General features: G+C 38.9%; 3 protein-coding genes across 5 annotated transcripts in view; 2 read left to right on the forward strand and 1 right to left on the reverse strand.

Annotated features, from left to right (window-relative positions):
• The window catches only part of LOC119474514 (histone deacetylase 1-like), a 7,506-nt gene extending 1,169 nt beyond the window's left edge, over positions 1 to 6,337 (forward strand). Inside the window, exons 2-14 of the mRNA XM_037746552.1 lie at positions 1,208 to 1,320; positions 1,416 to 1,533; positions 1,642 to 1,716; positions 1,844 to 1,982; positions 2,278 to 2,419; positions 2,498 to 2,590; positions 2,682 to 2,790; positions 2,914 to 3,054; positions 3,351 to 3,459; positions 3,578 to 3,708; positions 3,804 to 3,974; positions 5,227 to 5,278; positions 5,371 to 6,337. Coding sequence (XP_037602480.1) covers positions 1,208 to 1,320; positions 1,416 to 1,533; positions 1,642 to 1,716; positions 1,844 to 1,982; positions 2,278 to 2,419; positions 2,498 to 2,590; positions 2,682 to 2,790; positions 2,914 to 3,054; positions 3,351 to 3,459; positions 3,578 to 3,708; positions 3,804 to 3,974; positions 5,227 to 5,278; positions 5,371 to 5,398 — 1,421 coding nt within the window. The 3' untranslated portion in view covers positions 5,399 to 6,337. The remainder of the gene's footprint in view (positions 1 to 1,207; positions 1,321 to 1,415; positions 1,534 to 1,641; positions 1,717 to 1,843; positions 1,983 to 2,277; positions 2,420 to 2,497; positions 2,591 to 2,681; positions 2,791 to 2,913; positions 3,055 to 3,350; positions 3,460 to 3,577; positions 3,709 to 3,803; positions 3,975 to 5,226; positions 5,279 to 5,370) is intronic.
• Positions 6,338 to 6,526: 189 nt separating this feature from the next.
• Positions 6,527 to 15,442, reverse strand: tmem54a (transmembrane protein 54a). 3 transcript variants are annotated; one of them, XM_037746555.1, is made up of 7 exons: positions 15,321 to 15,338; positions 13,682 to 13,894; positions 10,110 to 10,306; positions 9,872 to 9,931; positions 9,322 to 9,516; positions 9,065 to 9,202; positions 6,527 to 6,733 (listed from the first exon to the last, which is right to left on the reverse strand). In XM_037746555.1, exons 2-7 carry the CDS (start codon positions 13,692 to 13,694, stop codon positions 6,599 to 6,601), a joined length of 738 nt encoding a protein of 245 aa, XP_037602483.1. In that variant the 5' UTR covers positions 13,695 to 13,894; positions 15,321 to 15,338; the 3' UTR covers positions 6,527 to 6,598. The 3 variants fall into 3 exon arrangements, with proteins under 3 accessions (XP_037602483.1, XP_037602482.1, XP_037602481.1); XM_037746554.1 differs by lacking the exon at positions 15,321 to 15,338 and adding an exon at positions 15,132 to 15,281; XM_037746553.1 differs by lacking the exon at positions 13,682 to 13,894 and having other exon boundaries at positions 15,321 to 15,442.
• zpcx (zona pellucida protein C) lies at positions 15,408 to 18,056 on the forward strand. The gene is made up of 9 exons (XM_037746551.1): positions 15,408 to 15,878; positions 15,954 to 16,066; positions 16,131 to 16,204; positions 16,287 to 16,458; positions 16,535 to 16,640; positions 16,718 to 16,803; positions 16,879 to 16,964; positions 17,046 to 17,919; positions 17,995 to 18,056. Exons 1-9 carry the CDS (start codon positions 15,459 to 15,461, stop codon positions 18,014 to 18,016), a joined length of 1,953 nt encoding a protein of 650 aa, XP_037602479.1. The 5' UTR covers positions 15,408 to 15,458; the 3' UTR covers positions 18,017 to 18,056.
• Positions 18,057 to 18,429: the final 373 nt, after the last annotated feature.

Consider the following 18,429-nt stretch of genomic DNA (forward strand, 5'->3'; position numbering starts at 1 on the left):
AGAGTGAATCACAGCAGAGGTAAAGGTATACAAAAAATATAAAGACAATAATAGAGATATAAAAGATACAGAGTGAATGGGTGAACATAATGTATGCAGTCTGTCAATAAATACATGTAGAATGTGCAATAAATAAATGTAATATGTACATATGTGCAGTCAGCAATAAAGTGGTAAATAGGATGTGTAGTGTAAAGTCAGTGTAAAGTGCGCCAGAAAGTGCATGTTAAAAGGTAGATAGTGCATGTTTAAATTTCTTATTATATTTTATTATATCATAAATATGGATTTCTTTAATCTAATTGCCCCAAAATAACATGGATGGTTGCCTACTCAAAACAATATTCTGACTAAAAGTTTACATATACCAGTATGTGGTAATACATCAACATTATGTTCCTCTGATAATAACTTTAGTCAAAATAATTCACAATATCTGCTTTTTTTTTACTACAAAATTAGGTATAATTTCACGGAAATTAGGTTTATTAAGCTTAATTTCCCCCCCAAAAAAGTGTAAAACTTAATAATTAGGAATAAAGTTGGCCAAAAAGGTGTAACACAGAATTTGGTGATCGTTTAAAGTGTATGCTTTATTAAAAAGCCAAACCAGACCTGGTTCATTTTGACCTGGAAAGACAAAAGTTGCATAGTCCACGGGAAGACAACAGGAGGGTTAAATAAAAATAAAGGCGTTGAAGGGTCGGAGGTCAGTGTGTGGAAGGGTATGGGTGTGTGTATGTGCTTAGAGAGATGACCTGGGTCAGGAAGACAAAGATACAAGTATGATCCCGGATATATAAAAATATTCAGATCACCAATCACTGTATTAGTATGATCATGGGAGGGCTCTGCCTTTTAAAAAAATGTGTCTTTTTGGAGTCTTAGGGAATAGGTAGAAACCTGTTTTTGAACAGGAAGTTATCGTTGCTAAGAGTGTCAGAGTTTTACTCCATGTTTACTTCAACTTTTGCATGTGAAATAAACAAATAATGTACATTACGTGGTGTTTTGTTTTTATTGCAAATATTTTTATTCTTATACTTTTATTGATCTTGCACCTCCCCATATGCCACCTACTGTTTTTCCTCTGTCATTGATGATTGTGCAAGTATGAATGTGTATATGTCTCGGTGGACTGCAGAAACTGAATTGCCCTTCGGGTATAAATAAAGCTATCTGTGTTTTCATTTCTTTCACATTTCAGGTGATGTGGGGAATTACTACTATGGTCAGGGGCACCCCATGAAGCCCCACCGAATCCGCATGACCCACAACCTGTTGCTCAACTATGGACTCTACAGAAAGATGGAGATATATGTATGTTAAAATTACAGTAACAAGTGCTTCTTTAGTCAAATTACTGCAGCTGTTCTCGTGTATCTCTGGAGCTAATTTCTCCTCTTGTGTTTCAGCGTCCACACAAAGCCAGCGGAGAAGAGATGACCAAGTATCACAGTGATGATTACATCAAATTCCTGCGTTCGATTCGACCGGACAACATGTCAGAGTACAGCAAACAAATGCAGAGATGTAAGTTTGCATTAATAGAACATTGTTTTTGTGTGTTCATCAAACTAACTGCGTACATTTTGATATGAGCGATAGTAACAATATGTTTATTTCTCTGCTTCTCTGCAGTTAATGTGGGAGAGGACTGTCCAGTGTTTGATGGTTTATTTGAGTTCTGCCAGCTTTCAGGAGGGGGCTCCGTTGGTAAGTTGTTTCTCTTTAGCTACTGCTCTGACAGACATGCTGTGTCGGGCAGTAATCATGCCATCATTGCCCCAGTAATCTGTTCAATTCAGTACAAGCAGGCTGTTAATTCTTCTCTGTAATCCAGCCGGTGCGGTGAAGTTGAACAAACAGCAGACGGACATTGCTATCAACTGGGCTGGAGGCCTGCATCACGCCAAGAAGTCTGAGGCCTCTGGGTTTTGCTATGTCAACGACATCGTACTCGCTATTCTGGAGTTGCTGAAGTGAGTACAAAAGCCCTATCATAGCCACTCAACATGTACAGGTTTGCTTTGCATAAGTGGATGATACTCTGCGTGGTTGAACAAATGTCTGTTTTTGGAAGCTGATGAGTTTAGTGTCCAGTTTATCTCCTAATCAGGCAGGTGTTTTCAGAAAGAATGGTTAATACCTACTTAAAAACTCCCAAAGACCACAAGATGTTCCACAAGATGTTCCACAGGATGTTCCACAGGATGTTCCACAAGACGTTCTAGATCAAAAGTTTTAGGACTTAATGGATCTTATTCCTCTTTCCAGATACCACCAGAGAGTTCTGTACATAGATATTGACATCCATCATGGAGACGGTGTGGAGGAGGCTTTCTACACCACAGACCGTGTCATGACAGTGTCCTTCCACAAGTATGGAGAGTACTTCCCCGGCACAGGCGACCTGAGGGTAAGCCTTTGAAATTATTCGACAGATAAAAGTCATCATGGTCATACAGGAAGTTGACATTTGTCTTGTTCTCTGCAGGACATCGGTGCTGGGAAGGGTAAATATTACGCAGTGAATTACCCGCTGAGGGATGGAATTGACGACGAGTCATATGAAGCCATATTCAAACCTGTAAGTAAACAAAGACGGTGATGTTTTGGTAATTGAGATCTCCCTTGATGGACAGACGCATTTGAGAGACTGGGTGTTATTGTTTGTGTAGATCATGGCCAAGGTGATGGAGATGTACCAACCCAGCGCCGTGGTTCTGCAGTGTGGAGCTGATTCTCTGTCAGGAGACAGGCTTGGTTGCTTTAACCTCACCATTAAAGGTAAATTAACGAAACATCGCTCTCCCGATGACACTGCAAGCAGAGTGGTCTTCAATAAAGTTTAACTGAGAAACCAAATCATTTTCTCCTAATTTAACATTTGTTTCCCCATGCTGTGCTCAGGCCATGCCAAGTGTGTGGAGTACATGAAGAGTTTCAACTTGCCGCTGCTAATGCTGGGCGGAGGAGGCTACACCATCCGTAATGTGGCCCGCTGCTGGACATATGAGACTGCTGTAGCCCTCGATACCTCCATCCCCAACGGTGAGCCTTTTATGCCCATGTTACACTGAATATAATTAGTCTGGTTTTCATTTGAGAGCAGATTTCTCTGGTGATAATCAAGCACTGTCTCAATACAAGGTATCAGAGATAATTAAATATTGATGAAATTATTGATGTCAGTTCAGTTGCCAGATTCTTTGATTGTTAAACAACAAAACATTTAAGTAGCATTAATTTCCCAGCAGGTGAAAAGAGGGAAAATAGACCTCATACAAACAATAACATAACCTCATATTCATTAACTAATGACAAAAAATGTAATCTCCATTTGACAGAGCTCCCATACAACGACTACTTTGAGTACTTTGGACCAGACTTCAAGCTGCACATCAGCCCCTCCAACATGACCAATCAGAACACCAATGACTACCTGGAGAAGATCAAGTGAGTGCATCTAACACTTCAGATATTCTGATTGAAAAGTTGAGAACTTGACCGGGTACAGGTTTGTGTATCAGGTTGTTCAGTGGTCAGTAAGTTAAACCTGCATTCTGTCTTCCAGGCAACGCTTGTTTGAGAACTTGCGTATGCTGCCTCACGCCCCGGGAGTCCAAATGCAGGCCATCCCCGAGGACGCCGTGCAGGAGGACAGCGGTGATGAGGAGGAGGATGACCCCAACAAACGCATCTCCAGTAAGAACCTCTCACATCTAGCATCTTGCAGTTAACCCCTTGAAACAGTAGTGTTCCATGGTTAAATTTAACCCTCTCCCTCTGTTAATGTTCAGTCCGTGCTCACGACAAGAGGATAGCATGTGAAGAGGAGTTCTCCGACTCAGAGGATGAAGGCGAAGGAGGCCGCAGAAACGCAACCAGCTTCAAGAAAGCCAAGCGAGCCAAAACTGAAGCAGAGAAAGAGGGAGAAGAAAAGGAGAAGAAAGGGGAGGAGGAAACAAAAGGTATCTATCAATTTTTTTGATATTTTCACCTCACCCTACTAGGGGTGTCACGATTCTGATTCTAAATCGTAAATTGATCGAAATGAGCTTCCGATTTCGACCATTGAAATCAAAGCAGGATTGGCGATTCTCCAGTATTTTTTTTTCTCTCCGCCCCCGCCTACTTGCGTATGTCAGAAGGCAAAAACCAACAACACTTCAAAAACGATACAGTGTATCTTACCGATAGTCTGCAGCTGAAAGACAACACAGCGTATCTTACCGGTAGTGTCCAGCTCAAAGACGACACAGCGTATCTTACCGGTAGTGTCCAGCTCAAAGACGACACAGCGTATCTTACCGGTAGTATCCAGCTCAAAGACGACACAGCGTATCTTACTGGTAGTCTGCAGCTCAAAGACGACACAGCGTATCTTACCAGTAGTCTGCAGCTCAAAGACGACACTGCATATCTTACCATTAGTCTGCAGCTGAAAGACGACAGTGTATCTTACTGGTAGCCTGCAGCTGCACTTCGAGACACCATAGCCATAGTCGAAGTCAGAGATGACAGAAAAATAACAGAACTGGAAAATCCTCCTGCTTCACTGAAGTCACCGGTGTGGCGACTCTTTGCCTGAATGTGTTTTCGACCAAAAAAAATCAGGCTGTAAAAGATTTAGAGACTGAAGCAACCAAATAAAACAGCGCTCGTTTGTGTGTCTACATCGCTTTAAAGCGTGTGGGCGCCGACAGGGACGTCATGGTGCATTCAGGTGTGCCTCGTAAACTCTGAGAAACTCTAGCTGTTGTTGTAAAGTTCCCTCCTGCAATCTAGTGGATCTTCTTTTTGTTGTTAGACAGTTTGTTCCCCAATTGGTGAAATAAGTTCTTATGACATATTAAATAAGTTATTTAAATTTGACCATATGGCCTAAGTGTGGTACTTTCCAAAAAATATCACACTTGATAGCCTCTTTTTAAAGAAGTGAATTTAAAAGTGTAGTTGTCAGAGCATAAAACCAATGATCTGTTGATCTTTACGAATCAATACTCCGTAGTCTAAAAAGGCATGTTTAAATCAAATCGAATTGTGACCTTAAAATCGAAAGTCAAATCGAATCGTGACGCCCCTACACCTTACTTGTGTAATTTTGATATATAAAGAGAGAGAGAGTACATCATAAGACTTAACATTTTAAGACTGATCATCCTGTAATACAGAGGCTGTGTTATTATGATCACTATGAATGTGTTTGTTTTTCTTTTATAGAAGTAAAAGAAGAAGAGAAGGTGCCGGAGGAGGAGAAAATGGACACGTCAAAGTGAGAAAACACTGCACACACTTATTGACCATGCTGTCCAGGAAGTGGTTTGTTGGGAGTGTTAATCATTTCCTTTTCTCTGGGTCCTTTAGGCCAAAAGAGGAGTCCAAGACACCTTGAGGTCCTCAGCAGCCATTGATGCCAATGCAGCTGATCAGAACACATCTTAAAGCAAGATATTTTTTGGATAAATCATCTTTCCAGGCTGCCGCTGTGGAAATCAGTGAAGAACTGTACCTTTGTAATGAGACCCCACTCTCTCAAAATGGGACGGGGATCTTAACATTTTCTAGGACACCTTTTCAACCTTACCGGTTTATGGACTGAGGTCAAACTGAGTATTGTTTTTGTATGCTTTCTCATTTTTTTATTATTAATCTTTTTATTCTTGCTTTTTCCCTCGTGATGCAACTCTGTAAAAATGGCTTAGTACATGTATGCTTTTATATATCTGATGGATTTAATTTATTTAAATCATAGATATTTTGGCTACTCTGTTTTTGTCTTTAAGTCCCACTATTGTCATGTGTCTTTGAATATGTAGTTGAAGCATGTTTATACAATAGATCCTTTTTCTGTAATACATTTGTGTCACTGGTCTTGCCTGCTAAGGTCACCAAGAGTGGTTAAGAGGGTGCGTATACCTGAAAACCTTTTTACATGGCACAATGTAAGTAAATTACAGTCCTATATTTTAGGTTGGAATTTAGTATTTGTCCTTTACACATTGACATCTTCAAATTTCTGGGACTCCAGCCACAAAAATGTTTGGGTCCTGTCACGTGATTGCTGGTGTCAGGTGTAGATTCCACTGAAATTTGGACTTTAATATCCAGAGTATTGTACTCTGGATGGGAAGTAAGATAAATGCCAGAATTCATTTGTTGTATATATTTGTATTCTGATATCACGAGTTAAATTGTAAATGTCGTTTACATCTGACAGCCCCCGTTGTGCGTTGACAGCACTTTTAACACCAATAAAACTGCCCTAAATAGTTGCGTAGCTTTGTTCTGTAAAGTTTTTCAAAATAAGATCGCTAATAAAATGTTAAGTCTGGTCTGTTGAAATGATTGACACAACTACATTTAGAAAAAAAACATTTTAATGTCAAGATACAGATGACAGCTCTGTATTTTCAAGACAACACCCAGTACACACAAACAAAATCCAACAATTTAAAACCAAACCAACAGCAGTATTTTATCAGAGGGGAATAAAATATGTAACAGACACACTCAACACAACTTCACAGATGACGTTTCATTTTATCCAGTTAGGCCGAGCAGTTTACAACCGATCTCATTGGGTTTCGCTGGTTCAGAGCCATGCACTCTGCTCCACTACAGTGTCTTCCAGCAGTTCATCCTGCTCGGCAGGCTCGACTCCAACGTCGCTCTCTGGATCTCGCACTGGTGGCGGTGATGGAGTTTGAACAGGTCTCTGGATACGTACCTGAAACATTACATTAATTAATATAAGTCACATTGATCAATAGTATTAGCAAAGGTAACGAAAAAAATCACAACTGTGACTATTGTTATGACTAATATAGAGAAAGAAAATTACTTTTGTATCAGTGGACTGCAATTAAAACGTGTGTATAAATCAATATGTTTAAAGGAACAGTATGTAACATTTTGGGGGATCAATTATCAGAAATGGAATATAATATTCATAACTATGTTTTCATTAGTGTATAATCACCTGAAACTAAGTATCGTTGTGTTTTCGTTAGCTTAGAATGAGCCATTCATATATACATAGGGAGTGAGTCCTCTTCACGGTGTCCGCCATGTTGCTCCACCATGTTTCTACAGTAGCCCAGAACGGACAAACCAAACACTGACTCTAGAGAGATCCTTTTGCGTTTTTATGTTACCTGAAGGCCACCGTAGTTCTCCAAGACGCTTGTGAAACTGTGGTAATGTGAGACGCATAGTGCAAAATCGTGGTACCGCCAGCCGCCACCTGACTTCTGTTGCTCCTAAAGTAGTAGTATTATGGTAAGGATGGCCTCCGAGCGAGGCGAACGGCGTTACCACGGTTTTGCACTCGGCGGCTCAGGTTACAGCAGTCTTGGAAAGCGAGGAGTGAGCGGAGGTGTACTCAGTTGGTTGCAATCTGCAACCACACCAAATCCTACACACTGTCCCTTTAAGGTAAAACATCTGACCACAAAGCTGCCTGTTCATGGGGATGGCTGAATGTCAGTCCATACTCAGACTGAAAAGTAAAGTTAATTAACTGCGTTTTAAATAATGTTGGTAATGCATAACAATTAATGCATGACTACATTTTAATTTTTTATATGCATTTGTGAGGACCAGGTGTTGATAAATCCAATGATGGTATGGTGCAAATCATCTGAGCCACTGTTTATGATGTGTGCTTTTTTCAGTTCACTTCAACCACAGATCAAACCATGTGATCATGCACTGAGACCACATGAGATGAGGGACACAGTTAGCACACTGCTCTGTTCAGGTTTGCCTTGTCAGCAGGTCTGGACCACTGGCTTCCATTTGTCTGTATTAAATTCAATGTCACATTGCTATTTGTGGATTTAATGACGCCAGGTCACTTTACTGTTAAAACTTTGACTTGATGTAATGTTTGATTTTATTGCAGCTGTTTTTAATAGTTTAACAGGCTAATTAGTTTGTTGTTTTCAAGACATTCGTGAGTAACCTCATTCTGAATAACAATAGGCCCCTTTCATAGCAGCCATTTTGACATGTCATAGCAGAGTAAACACTGGTGTAATTGATCAAATGAATCATGGTTCTGTTATATTTAGTGTGTCACAGCCACTCCAGTGAGACAGCATTCACAATACCAGGCACACCTCAATGGAACAGGGCCATAATTAATGTTATTAATTACATCTGTGTTTACTCTGCAAAGACATGTCAAAATGTTTACTGTGAAAAGGGCATATTGGTGCCTTCAAATGAAACTCGTTAGCTCGAGTTACAATACGCTTGCCGTTCAAGTGGTTAAGTTGTGAGAATACCGCTGCTAAGCAACGGCAATATTAACGTTACTGTCGGTGTCTAGAAGCCATAGAGGCTAACAATTTAGCAAGCGGGCAACATAATGCAGTAAGTGCAAAGACAAAATGACAGAGGAGAAAGATGACGCCGTTGGGAATATCAACATCTTCCTCAGACATATTGTAAAATTACCAAGAAAGCAATATACAACTAAAATTACAATATATTAACTTATTATGCACCGAAAAATTAACTTCCATTTCTGACAACGTCAACAGACACGTCACATCTCATAAACTCAGAGCTTTCAGAAACGTTCCACTTATGAGGTCGTGAATACCACAAGAGGGGGGCGTTCATATGGACTCTTCTCATGAACACGGTAAACACAACCCGATTTGAAGGCACCATGTGTCACAGTTAGGCGGGAAAGTGCTGATTTCTCTTGTAAATATATGCATTTCTCCTCTAGTGAATCAAGGTTACAATACAGTATTTGTCCCTTTCATTATAGGAATTTTTCAGTTGTTTTGAAGGTTTTAGAAATTAAAGGTTTTAACTGAATTTTTTCCCCTTTGGAAAGCCATATACATCACTGCCCCATTTACATTTATGCTAAAAACATTTCAAACATTTCAAAAAAAGGCAACTGTCTGACTGAAATTACTTACTATATGTGACACAGTAAGATGACGTGACTTAGCAATCTGCACAAACACTGCCTGAGATAAATCATGCATGATTAGAACAGGTCTAGGTCTAACTAAAACTGTCACTGACAGCAGCTTACCCTCCTTCCCCGACTCGGCCTCCTCCTGCATGGACAGAGGTAGAGGTACGAAGTACAGACGGCAAAGCAGCGGAAGGAGAACACCATTTCCACCACGGATATAAAGATGAGAAGCACCCACAGAATAATTGTGGTCCCCTGGTTGACAGAAAAAAGATGACAGCACATACCTCTGATCAATAAACTATTCTTTTTTTTTGCAGCAATTCAAGTCAACACAAAAACTGCTGATGTTATAATATTTATATTTAACTTACATAGATACGGGTGGGGTCAAAGGGGCATTCGTATGTGATGCTGGAAGAGCCGACACTTTTATCAGAAAACTTGCAGTGTGTTTGCAGAAACCATCCTTTGTTCATAATGGCTTTCACCATAGAAACTGACAGGCCCAGGGTGGAGGCGATCGCCAAGAGACCTGCCAGGAGGCTGAAGACCAACAAGACCCACTGCTGCAAGGACAACACGACATGCGCACGTTAGTAAGTGAAAACACAACGCTTGATCTAGTATGTGAAAGACACATTTCCTCATAAAAGATCACACTTTTCAATGTCAAGTAGATGTGAGAGGGAAGCTCAAGGAAAATAAATCACAGAGTCCACGTTCTGAGGAAATACATCCAATATTTGAATGTATTCCATATTTGTTACCTCTTTAAATATATCTATCATCTTCTGTATGTCCACACACATGCACCCACTCAAAAACAAGGGAACAAGTTCTAACAGGAGCCAGCAAATGACACATGTGAGTGCTGAATGGAGGAGGGAGAAGGTGTGCCAATGAGAGGGGAGCAATATTTACCAGGATCCTGTTTCTCTTGTTTTTGGACATGACAATAGCTGTTATTCCAACAATAATTCCCTAAGGGGCACAAGATACACGGCATTATGATCAGATATGGAGTTTCCAGCAGCAAACTAGTAAATACATTTCCAGTTTGGTGAGGCAAAATCAATTTTAAACCACCATCCATCCGCTGGTAAATATCAATTTGATTTTAAGTCCTTTATGCACACAGTGAGGTTTTTGCACTACTTACCACCAAGCCTGCCACAATAGCAATGACGTTAGAGATGGCGTACACCACGGTCCGGGTCTTAGAGTCCACGTTGATGTGCCTGAGCACGGCGCCGTGCACCAGCGCTCCGAGAATAAAGTTGACATGGCCCACCAGCACCAGCCCCAGCCCCATCTTCATCAGGGCTTTGTTGTCCTTGAGGTTGGCACAGCATACTCCTAGAGGAAGCAGAAATGTGTTATTTTGACCTCATATTTTTAATTTAGTCACACATTGTGTCAGGGATGGAAGAAGTATTCAGATCTTTTATTTAAGTTAAAGTAGCAATACTATTGTGTGAAAAAACTCTGTTACAAATACAAGTCATGCATTCAAAATCTTACTAAAGTAAAAGTACAAAAGTATCAAAATATACTTCAAGTACCAAAAATAAAAGTACTCATTATGCAGAATGGCCCATTTCAGAATCATATTTATTATATTACCGGATTATCATGTATTCATCACTTTAATGTTGCAACTGGTAAAGGTGGAGCTCATTTTAATAACTTTATATACTGCTGGATAGCTTAATCTATAATAATTCATTATAATTTATTAGTTAATTTATGTTTTGTATTATTAATCTGAATCTGCAAAGTAATTAAGCTTTAAAATAAATGTAGTGGAATTAAAAAGTACAATATTTGCCTCTGAGATGTAGTGGATTCGAAGTAGAAATTAGCATAAAATGGAAATACTCAAGTAAAGTAAGTACCTCAAAATTGTATTCAAGTACAGTACTTGAGTAAATGTATTTAGTTACATGCTATCACTGCATCACGAGTGCAACAGTTCATATTGTCAGATGGATGCATGTGACTCTAATCCCATATTAGAATATGTAAATACATCTGTGTGTGCATCAGTGCTGTTGGCAGGAAACAAGAGAGTATACAAGATGAAATTACAGTAAATGTGACCTGAAATGAACGAGCTGTAAATGCAGTACATTGAGAGCTTGTGTGGAAACTTGTGGTTTCAGCAAAGCAAATAGAAAGAAGGCTGGTGGTTAGCATACCGTGACAACGCTTTAGAATAACCACAATTATCCCCGACCCCTGCAGAGATGGCGGAAGATCTCACCCACCATTGCACGCTGCAAAACGCTGCAGCTATGGTGACAATTCAGAGATGGGGTCTGAGGGGGATTGTGTTTGCACTATTTTGTTCCTTCTTTCCTCTAAGGAAAGGTGAAGCACCCACCCTTCATGTGAGCCCCTCCTGAACTGAACAGGACAAAGCTTTGGGTGGGGCGTTCAAACATTCACCACCACCGTAACCTGGCCTGAGGGGTCAGGTGGAGACGCGTATCTGCTGCTGGCTTGTCTCATTCAAACCGTTAGCTTGGTGCTGTGGGGGAAAAAAACACTCTGTTTTTGGTCATAATATTGTTAGTGTAATGTTTGCGGCCAGTCAAGCACACATATTGTTACTGTAATGCACAGACAAAAATATATGCTGTAATGTTTATGTGTATTTGTTTCACACACATAAAAAGATGTTAAAATACAATTCACATGAAAGAAATATAAAGTATGTTTGAGGGTGTAGAAACCTATAATGTCTTATATAAAAACCACACCAAAAAACATACAAAAGGTAAAACATAAAAATCACATAAAAATAAATGTAGGAGTATAGTTCAAATAAAAAAAATGCAGAGAAGCAGGAATAATCGCTGTATTTACAGCATGAACAACAGTTTCTTGTTAATTTAATGTACATTTTGTACATTAAATGTACATTTTCATACATAACTCCACAAAATTTGATAAAAAAACTGACCTTGGGATGTTTTATATAAAGGAAGATGAAGATTCTCAGCCTGTCTAATTCGGTAATTATGGAATGGAGGGTTGTTAACAAAATAAAATCTAAAACTATAAGGTAAACCTGTATTCTTATATATCGTTTTAAAAGACAAATGTACAACTTTGAAGAATGTTGATGTCAAATATAGTCAACAACTGCAATTTGTTTTTTAAAAAAGTGGTGCACTTGGTATAACAGCTTTGGAAAAAGTTACTAATCTAATAAACTGTTTCTGTAGCAGCAATATTTTGTTCAGATAAGTTGGAAAAGTACTTGCCCATACGATATTACAGTATGTTAAATATGGATAAATTAAACTGTAATATAATGTTAACAGACATGTATTGTTTTTTTCTGATGAGTTTATCATCAGAATACCTAAGAAACATGTTGATGAAACTTTCTCATATTATTTCTTACTGTATTTCTTATTTTATATTTTATTATTATTATTACTTCATTAATTTGCTTACTATCATATGTTTTTATTTCCTACAAATAACCCGAAATTAGTCTTTTTGACATTTATAATATTCATAGTATTTACATATTCATGTAGTGAATGCATATCAAACTTAATATCTCTTATATTCCAATATGATACAATATTTTCTGATAGTTACACAGGGACAACATGTCTCATTATTCATGTCTCATGTCTTTACTTTCTTTAGGTTCAATAATAAGAAGATGTACAGTCTGGGACCAATACTATACTATACTATACTATACTATAGCCTACTATACTATACTATACTATACTATACTATACTATACTATACTATAGCCTGTTATACTATATTATACTATAGCCTACTATACTATACTATACTATACTATACTATAGCCTACTATACTATACTATAGCCTATTATACTATATTATACTATAGCCTACCATACTATAGCCTACTATACTATACTATACTATACTATAGCCTACTATACTATACTATACTATAGCCTACTATACTATACTATAGCCTATTATACTATACTATACAATACTATAGCCTACTATACTATACTATACTATACTATACTATAGCCTACTATACTATACTATACTATACTATAGCCTATTATACTATACTATACTATACTATAGCCTACTATACTATACTATACTATACTATACTATAGCCTACCATACTATACTATACCATACTATACTATACTATACTATACTATACTATACTATACTATAGCCTACTATACTATACTATACTATACTATACTATAGCCTACCATACTATACTATACCATACTATACTATACTATACTATACTATACTATAGCCTACTATACTATACTACACCATACTATACCATACTATACTATACTATACTATACTATACTATACTATAGCCTACCATACTATACCATACTATACCATACTATACTATACTATACTATAGTTCTATATCTGACAACAGCCCACTATCATGCAAGCCATTACCCAAAAAATGTCACTTTCATTCAGGTGAAACTCCAAATGACTTCTATGTAAGGCTCAACAAATTAGATGGAAACGTTTTCATTGATATAAATAAACACAAAAAATAAGATATCACATTGAGTTCCGTCATCCAAACTCCATGAAACATCTACGTTTGTTCCGTCTCCTCTCCTTTGAGCTCAGTCAACGACTGCGCAGACCACGCCTTAAAACTTCAGCACACAACATGAACCCACTGATCCTGTCACTTTAGTGACAAACACGCATCAAAGTCAACTTACCTAAATTCACCATGGTGGATTTGATGTCCCCTTTAGATCATATTAGTGTACAGGTTGTATTAAAGTCATTTCTGACAGCTTTCTGGTGGCTCGTTGTGTTTCCTCTGCTGCCGCTTACCTGCAGACTCACAGACGTCACCTTCCGCCTACCTGAGCTTAAGCCCCGCCCCCATGCACGTTCACTGTACAAGGACGAGTTAAACAGTTAATTACCTGTTAAAAACACAAGCTGTCCCCATTAGCGCTTAGCTACAGATTGACTATCCATACTTGACAATATATATTTTTAATTATTATATAACAATATATATTTTTAAATTACAACAAAAATGAGGTCTTTATTAATTAGAAAAAAAATACCACCTCAAAGGCTACTGTACATGATTTCACATTCTTAGTGTTTTTATAGTTTTTGAACACTGCTTGATAGCGACTGCAGGATTCCCCTTGTCCGTTTACTGCAGGGTATTAGTCATAATTACTTCCCAGGTGTTTACTGCAAACCAGTGGTGGAATGTAACTAACTACCTGTAAGTACAATTTTGAGGTATTTGTACCTTACTCGAGTATTTCCATTTTATGCTACTTTAGACCTCTACTCCACTACATTTTGGAAGCAAAAATTATACTTTTTACTCCACTACATTTATTACTTGTTACCTTGCTAATTCAGATATGTATATGAACTGATATGTATATGGACTGTATAAAATGTCCATATACAGTATATATATATAGTATACTGTATATGGACATTTTTCAAAGGGGTCCCTTGACCTTTGACCTCAAGATATGTGAATGAAAATGGGTTCTATGGGTACCCATGAGTCTCCCCTTCACAGACATGCCCACTTTATGATAATCACATGCAGTTTTGGGGCAAGTCATAGTCAAGTCAGCACACTGACACACTGACAGCTGTTGGGCTGCAGTTTGCCATGTTATGATTTGAGCATATTTTTTATGCTAAATGCAGTACCTGTGAGGGTTTCTGCACAATATTTGTCATCTTTTTGTGTTGGTAATTGATTTCTAATAATGAATAAATATATACATACATTTGCATAAAGCACGCATGTCTGTCCACTCCCATGTTGATAAATGTACTAAATACTTGACAAATCTCCCTTTAAGATACATTTTGCACAGATAAAAAAAATGTGTGAATAATTTGTGATTAATTGCAATTAACTATGAACAATAATGCGAATAAGATTTTGAATGAAGGAATTTTACTTGTAACAGAGTATTTTGACACTATGGTCTTGCTACTTTTTAAAATCTGAATATTTCTTCCACCATTGTGCTACACAGGGTTAGCCAGATTCTTCAGTCCTTTGAGTCTTTGAATATATAAATGTGACTCGGTGACTTGGAAATGAATGTGCAAAATGTTATCTTTAGGGAGTACAATACCACCACAATACTATAAAATATCACAAAGTCATACCAAAGTTATTGCTGATTTGGGCATAGATACAGTATAATATAAAATTCAGATTTTTCTTCTTCAAGTGAATATTGCGGCTATTATTGCCGATGGGGAAGATGGACTATATACGCTTAATTTTTCTTAATTACAGCTGCTAACTGCCTCCTGACTCACAATAAAACACATAAATAGTATAAAAACTCTTACTAGCTGCATGGTGTCCCATCTGAATGCAGCCTCATTAGTCTGATTGCCAACACCTGTCCCTCCTGCCACTGCTCCTTATTAATGACACACCTGTGCTAGGAGGCTAACCAGGGTGGTTGGCCCACTTTGAGCTCTGCAATGGGGACAATAGAGATATTTCTTTGCATCTTTCTTGGACATTTTATTGCTGCTCAGTCAGTAATAAAAAAGCAGGATGACACATTTTTCCATGACTTTCCAGGTTTTTTTGACAACATCAGGCCTTTTCCATTTGAAAGAAGTTTTGATTTCCCTCCATATGACACCATCTTCAGCTCGTGGCGGACCCGGAGACCTGACTTCCACATGCTCGCTGAATTGCCTCCCATCATGATCGTTCCCAGAGTCGAGGTGTTTTGCGATGAATCTAAGCTGACTCTGCTGGTTGATAAGAGCTCCAACGGTGTCGTGCTAACAGGAGAGGAGATCCAGCTGGGGGCTGGCTGCTATAGCAACAGAGAGCTACCAAACCAATTTGTCTTCACTTACAGTTTGGATGAGTGTGGAACTACACCTGTGGTGAGTTGACCAAATTCTTTACTAGTTACTTTTATTTCCACAGCTTTGTAAGGAGATTCTGATGCTCTCTTACAGATGCAAAATGGCTTGGTGAGATTTACCAACTCTCTCCACTTGAATCTCAAAAAACCTCCCCCCAGCTGGTGGTATACTCCTTCCACTTTGCACGTCTCCTGCGTCCCTAAAAGGTGCATCCATTGAGTTACCAAAACATTTGTAAGTGGTCACAATACTAACAAGGAATCTTTTCAGGTCATATCCAAACTTCTTTGACTCAACGCCGGTTCCTAAGAACAGCGAGACCTTTAACATCAAAGCCATGAATCGTGAGTAACAACATGAGTCACGAATACACTGTTGGCCTGGATTGTTTCATTTGTAGTCACAAGTGTTTTATTGCTCCTGCAGCATCCTGGACCAGCACTGCAGAGACTAATATCTTTAAAAGAGGTCAGGTTGTCAACCTCCAGGTTTCTGCCAAAACCAGGCCAGAGCAGCAGCTCTTCATCCAGTCCTGTTTTGTCTCTGTGTCTCCTGAGCCTCAGACTAGACTCAGGCATGCAGTCATAATAAATAAAGGGTAAGCAGCCAGTGTGGAATAATGTAATGTTTGTCCATGATATTATAATCACTTGTGATCCCATTGCTCTCTGCAGGTGCACAGCCCCGCTGGGTTCTCCCCATGCTGTCGTACAATTCGTGGCCTCCGACAGAGCGGATGTGGTTAATTTTGTTCTGAACACCTCTTATCTCATTTCTGAGGTGAGTTTTGATTGTAATTTTTCTCACCTGTTTCTGCTGTTCAACTGTATGACCTTGTGACCTCTCCTACTCTGAAGATGTACATCCACTGTAGTGTCCTCCTCTCAGACCAGGGTGTCAACTTTGGCTCTAAATCTTGCAACTATAACCTGCTCCAGTCAAGGTATTTGTACATGCATAAAACTGTATTTTGTGACTTTTTCATAATCTAATTAATGAGATTTTTTCTGTTTTTAAGATGGGTGGACCTAAGTGGAAATGTAGAGGTGTGCGAGTGCTGTAGCTCAAAGTGTACAGGCCTGTCAATCAAGCACCTTGCTGAAGGTCAGTGCTTTATTTTTGTCAAAAGATGCAACAATAAATGCTATTTCTAACTCCAGTGACTCACTAGGCGTGTCGTTTCAGATGCCAAGGCTATTGTCAGCACTGGCCCCTTCGTCATTGTGGACAAACATATAGAGATAAGTCCTGAGCCTCCTGTCCCTGAACCGCAAGAAACGTCCAGCGCTCCTCTTCCAGACCCCAAGCTGTCTGATCGTGCAGTGACTGAGGACCCAATCATTTCTGGCGCTTCTGTATCAAGACCCCCTCAGGGTGTAGTGGTTGCGAGTCAGGACCCAGTTGCCAAACTGACCCTTTGGTTACCTGGACAGGTGCAGGATGGTGAACACGGGGAGAATATCGTTTCTGAGCCCGAAGACCATTTGAAGTTGCAGCCAAGCGACACCGTATCAAATGACCTTCCCGAGCTGCGACCTTCAACCGCAGATCAGGAGCCTCTTCTGAGTACAAACACAATCTATCCAAGTGCAAATGAACCAGGAAGTGACGGTCGTATGTGGGATTTGAGTCTTCTTACACTAATTGATGGATTTGCGCTTCTTCCACAAATGGTAAAAGCAGCTTTTGCAGAGAAATCCCAAAGAAAAAGGCGTTTTGATAGCTCTGGAATGGTTTACACAGAGGCCCCACGAGAGGTTGACCTCCCTCTAACAGCTGAGATGAATGTAGATGTCCTAAACCAGAATGATTTTAACCAAATGATAGATGAGCTGGCAGATGCCACTGTTATGCCCCAGGAAGACGCAAATGATGCCCAACCAGTAATTCGCTCCAAACTTCAGTTTTCCAAAAGCACGGATGGATCACAGACGCTGAGTTATGAGGAAGAAGTGATGAGACAACAAGAGGGGAAAGGTGGGACCAGTAGATGTGGGACTAAAAGCAAACAGGAGCCCAGACAGAGACGGCTGCGCTCAACTTTCCTGGATTTGCTGAGGTAACTAATGTTGTAATGTCAGTATGTTCTATGCATGTGACTGACTAATTTTATTTCTCGATCTCTTATCCTCAGGAGGATGGACAAAGCAGAATAATTGAATCTTCATTTAACTGAATAAATGTATTGAGCAATAATCCAGTTGTTTCATATTAATGGGAGACACCTCAGGCAAAAACATTTTCATACATTAGTCAGAGATTGTATGCAAGTCGTCTTTCATACTAGTGGAAAAAAAACATCCCAAATACAGATTTAGGTGATTATTTTACTTCACTTTGTTTGTTTGAATCTGTATTTTCTCCTAAATTCACCAGAGATGGCATGAGATAATGCATTATTTGCAGATATAAACATAAAATTCCAGAAAACTTGTAATACAAAAAATAATTGTCTTATTGTAAATCAACTGTGCAAGTTTCATGAGGATATATATTGAACCCTATTCACCTGTAGTTTCTTGCAAAATGTATGGAATTTTACAATCCATATCTTTTTTTTAAATCATAC

The sequence above is a fragment of the Sebastes umbrosus genome, chromosome 16, assembly GCF_015220745.1.
Source record: "Sebastes umbrosus isolate fSebUmb1 chromosome 16, fSebUmb1.pri, whole genome shotgun sequence".
NCBI lineage: Eukaryota > Metazoa > Chordata > Actinopteri > Perciformes > Sebastidae > Sebastes > Sebastes umbrosus.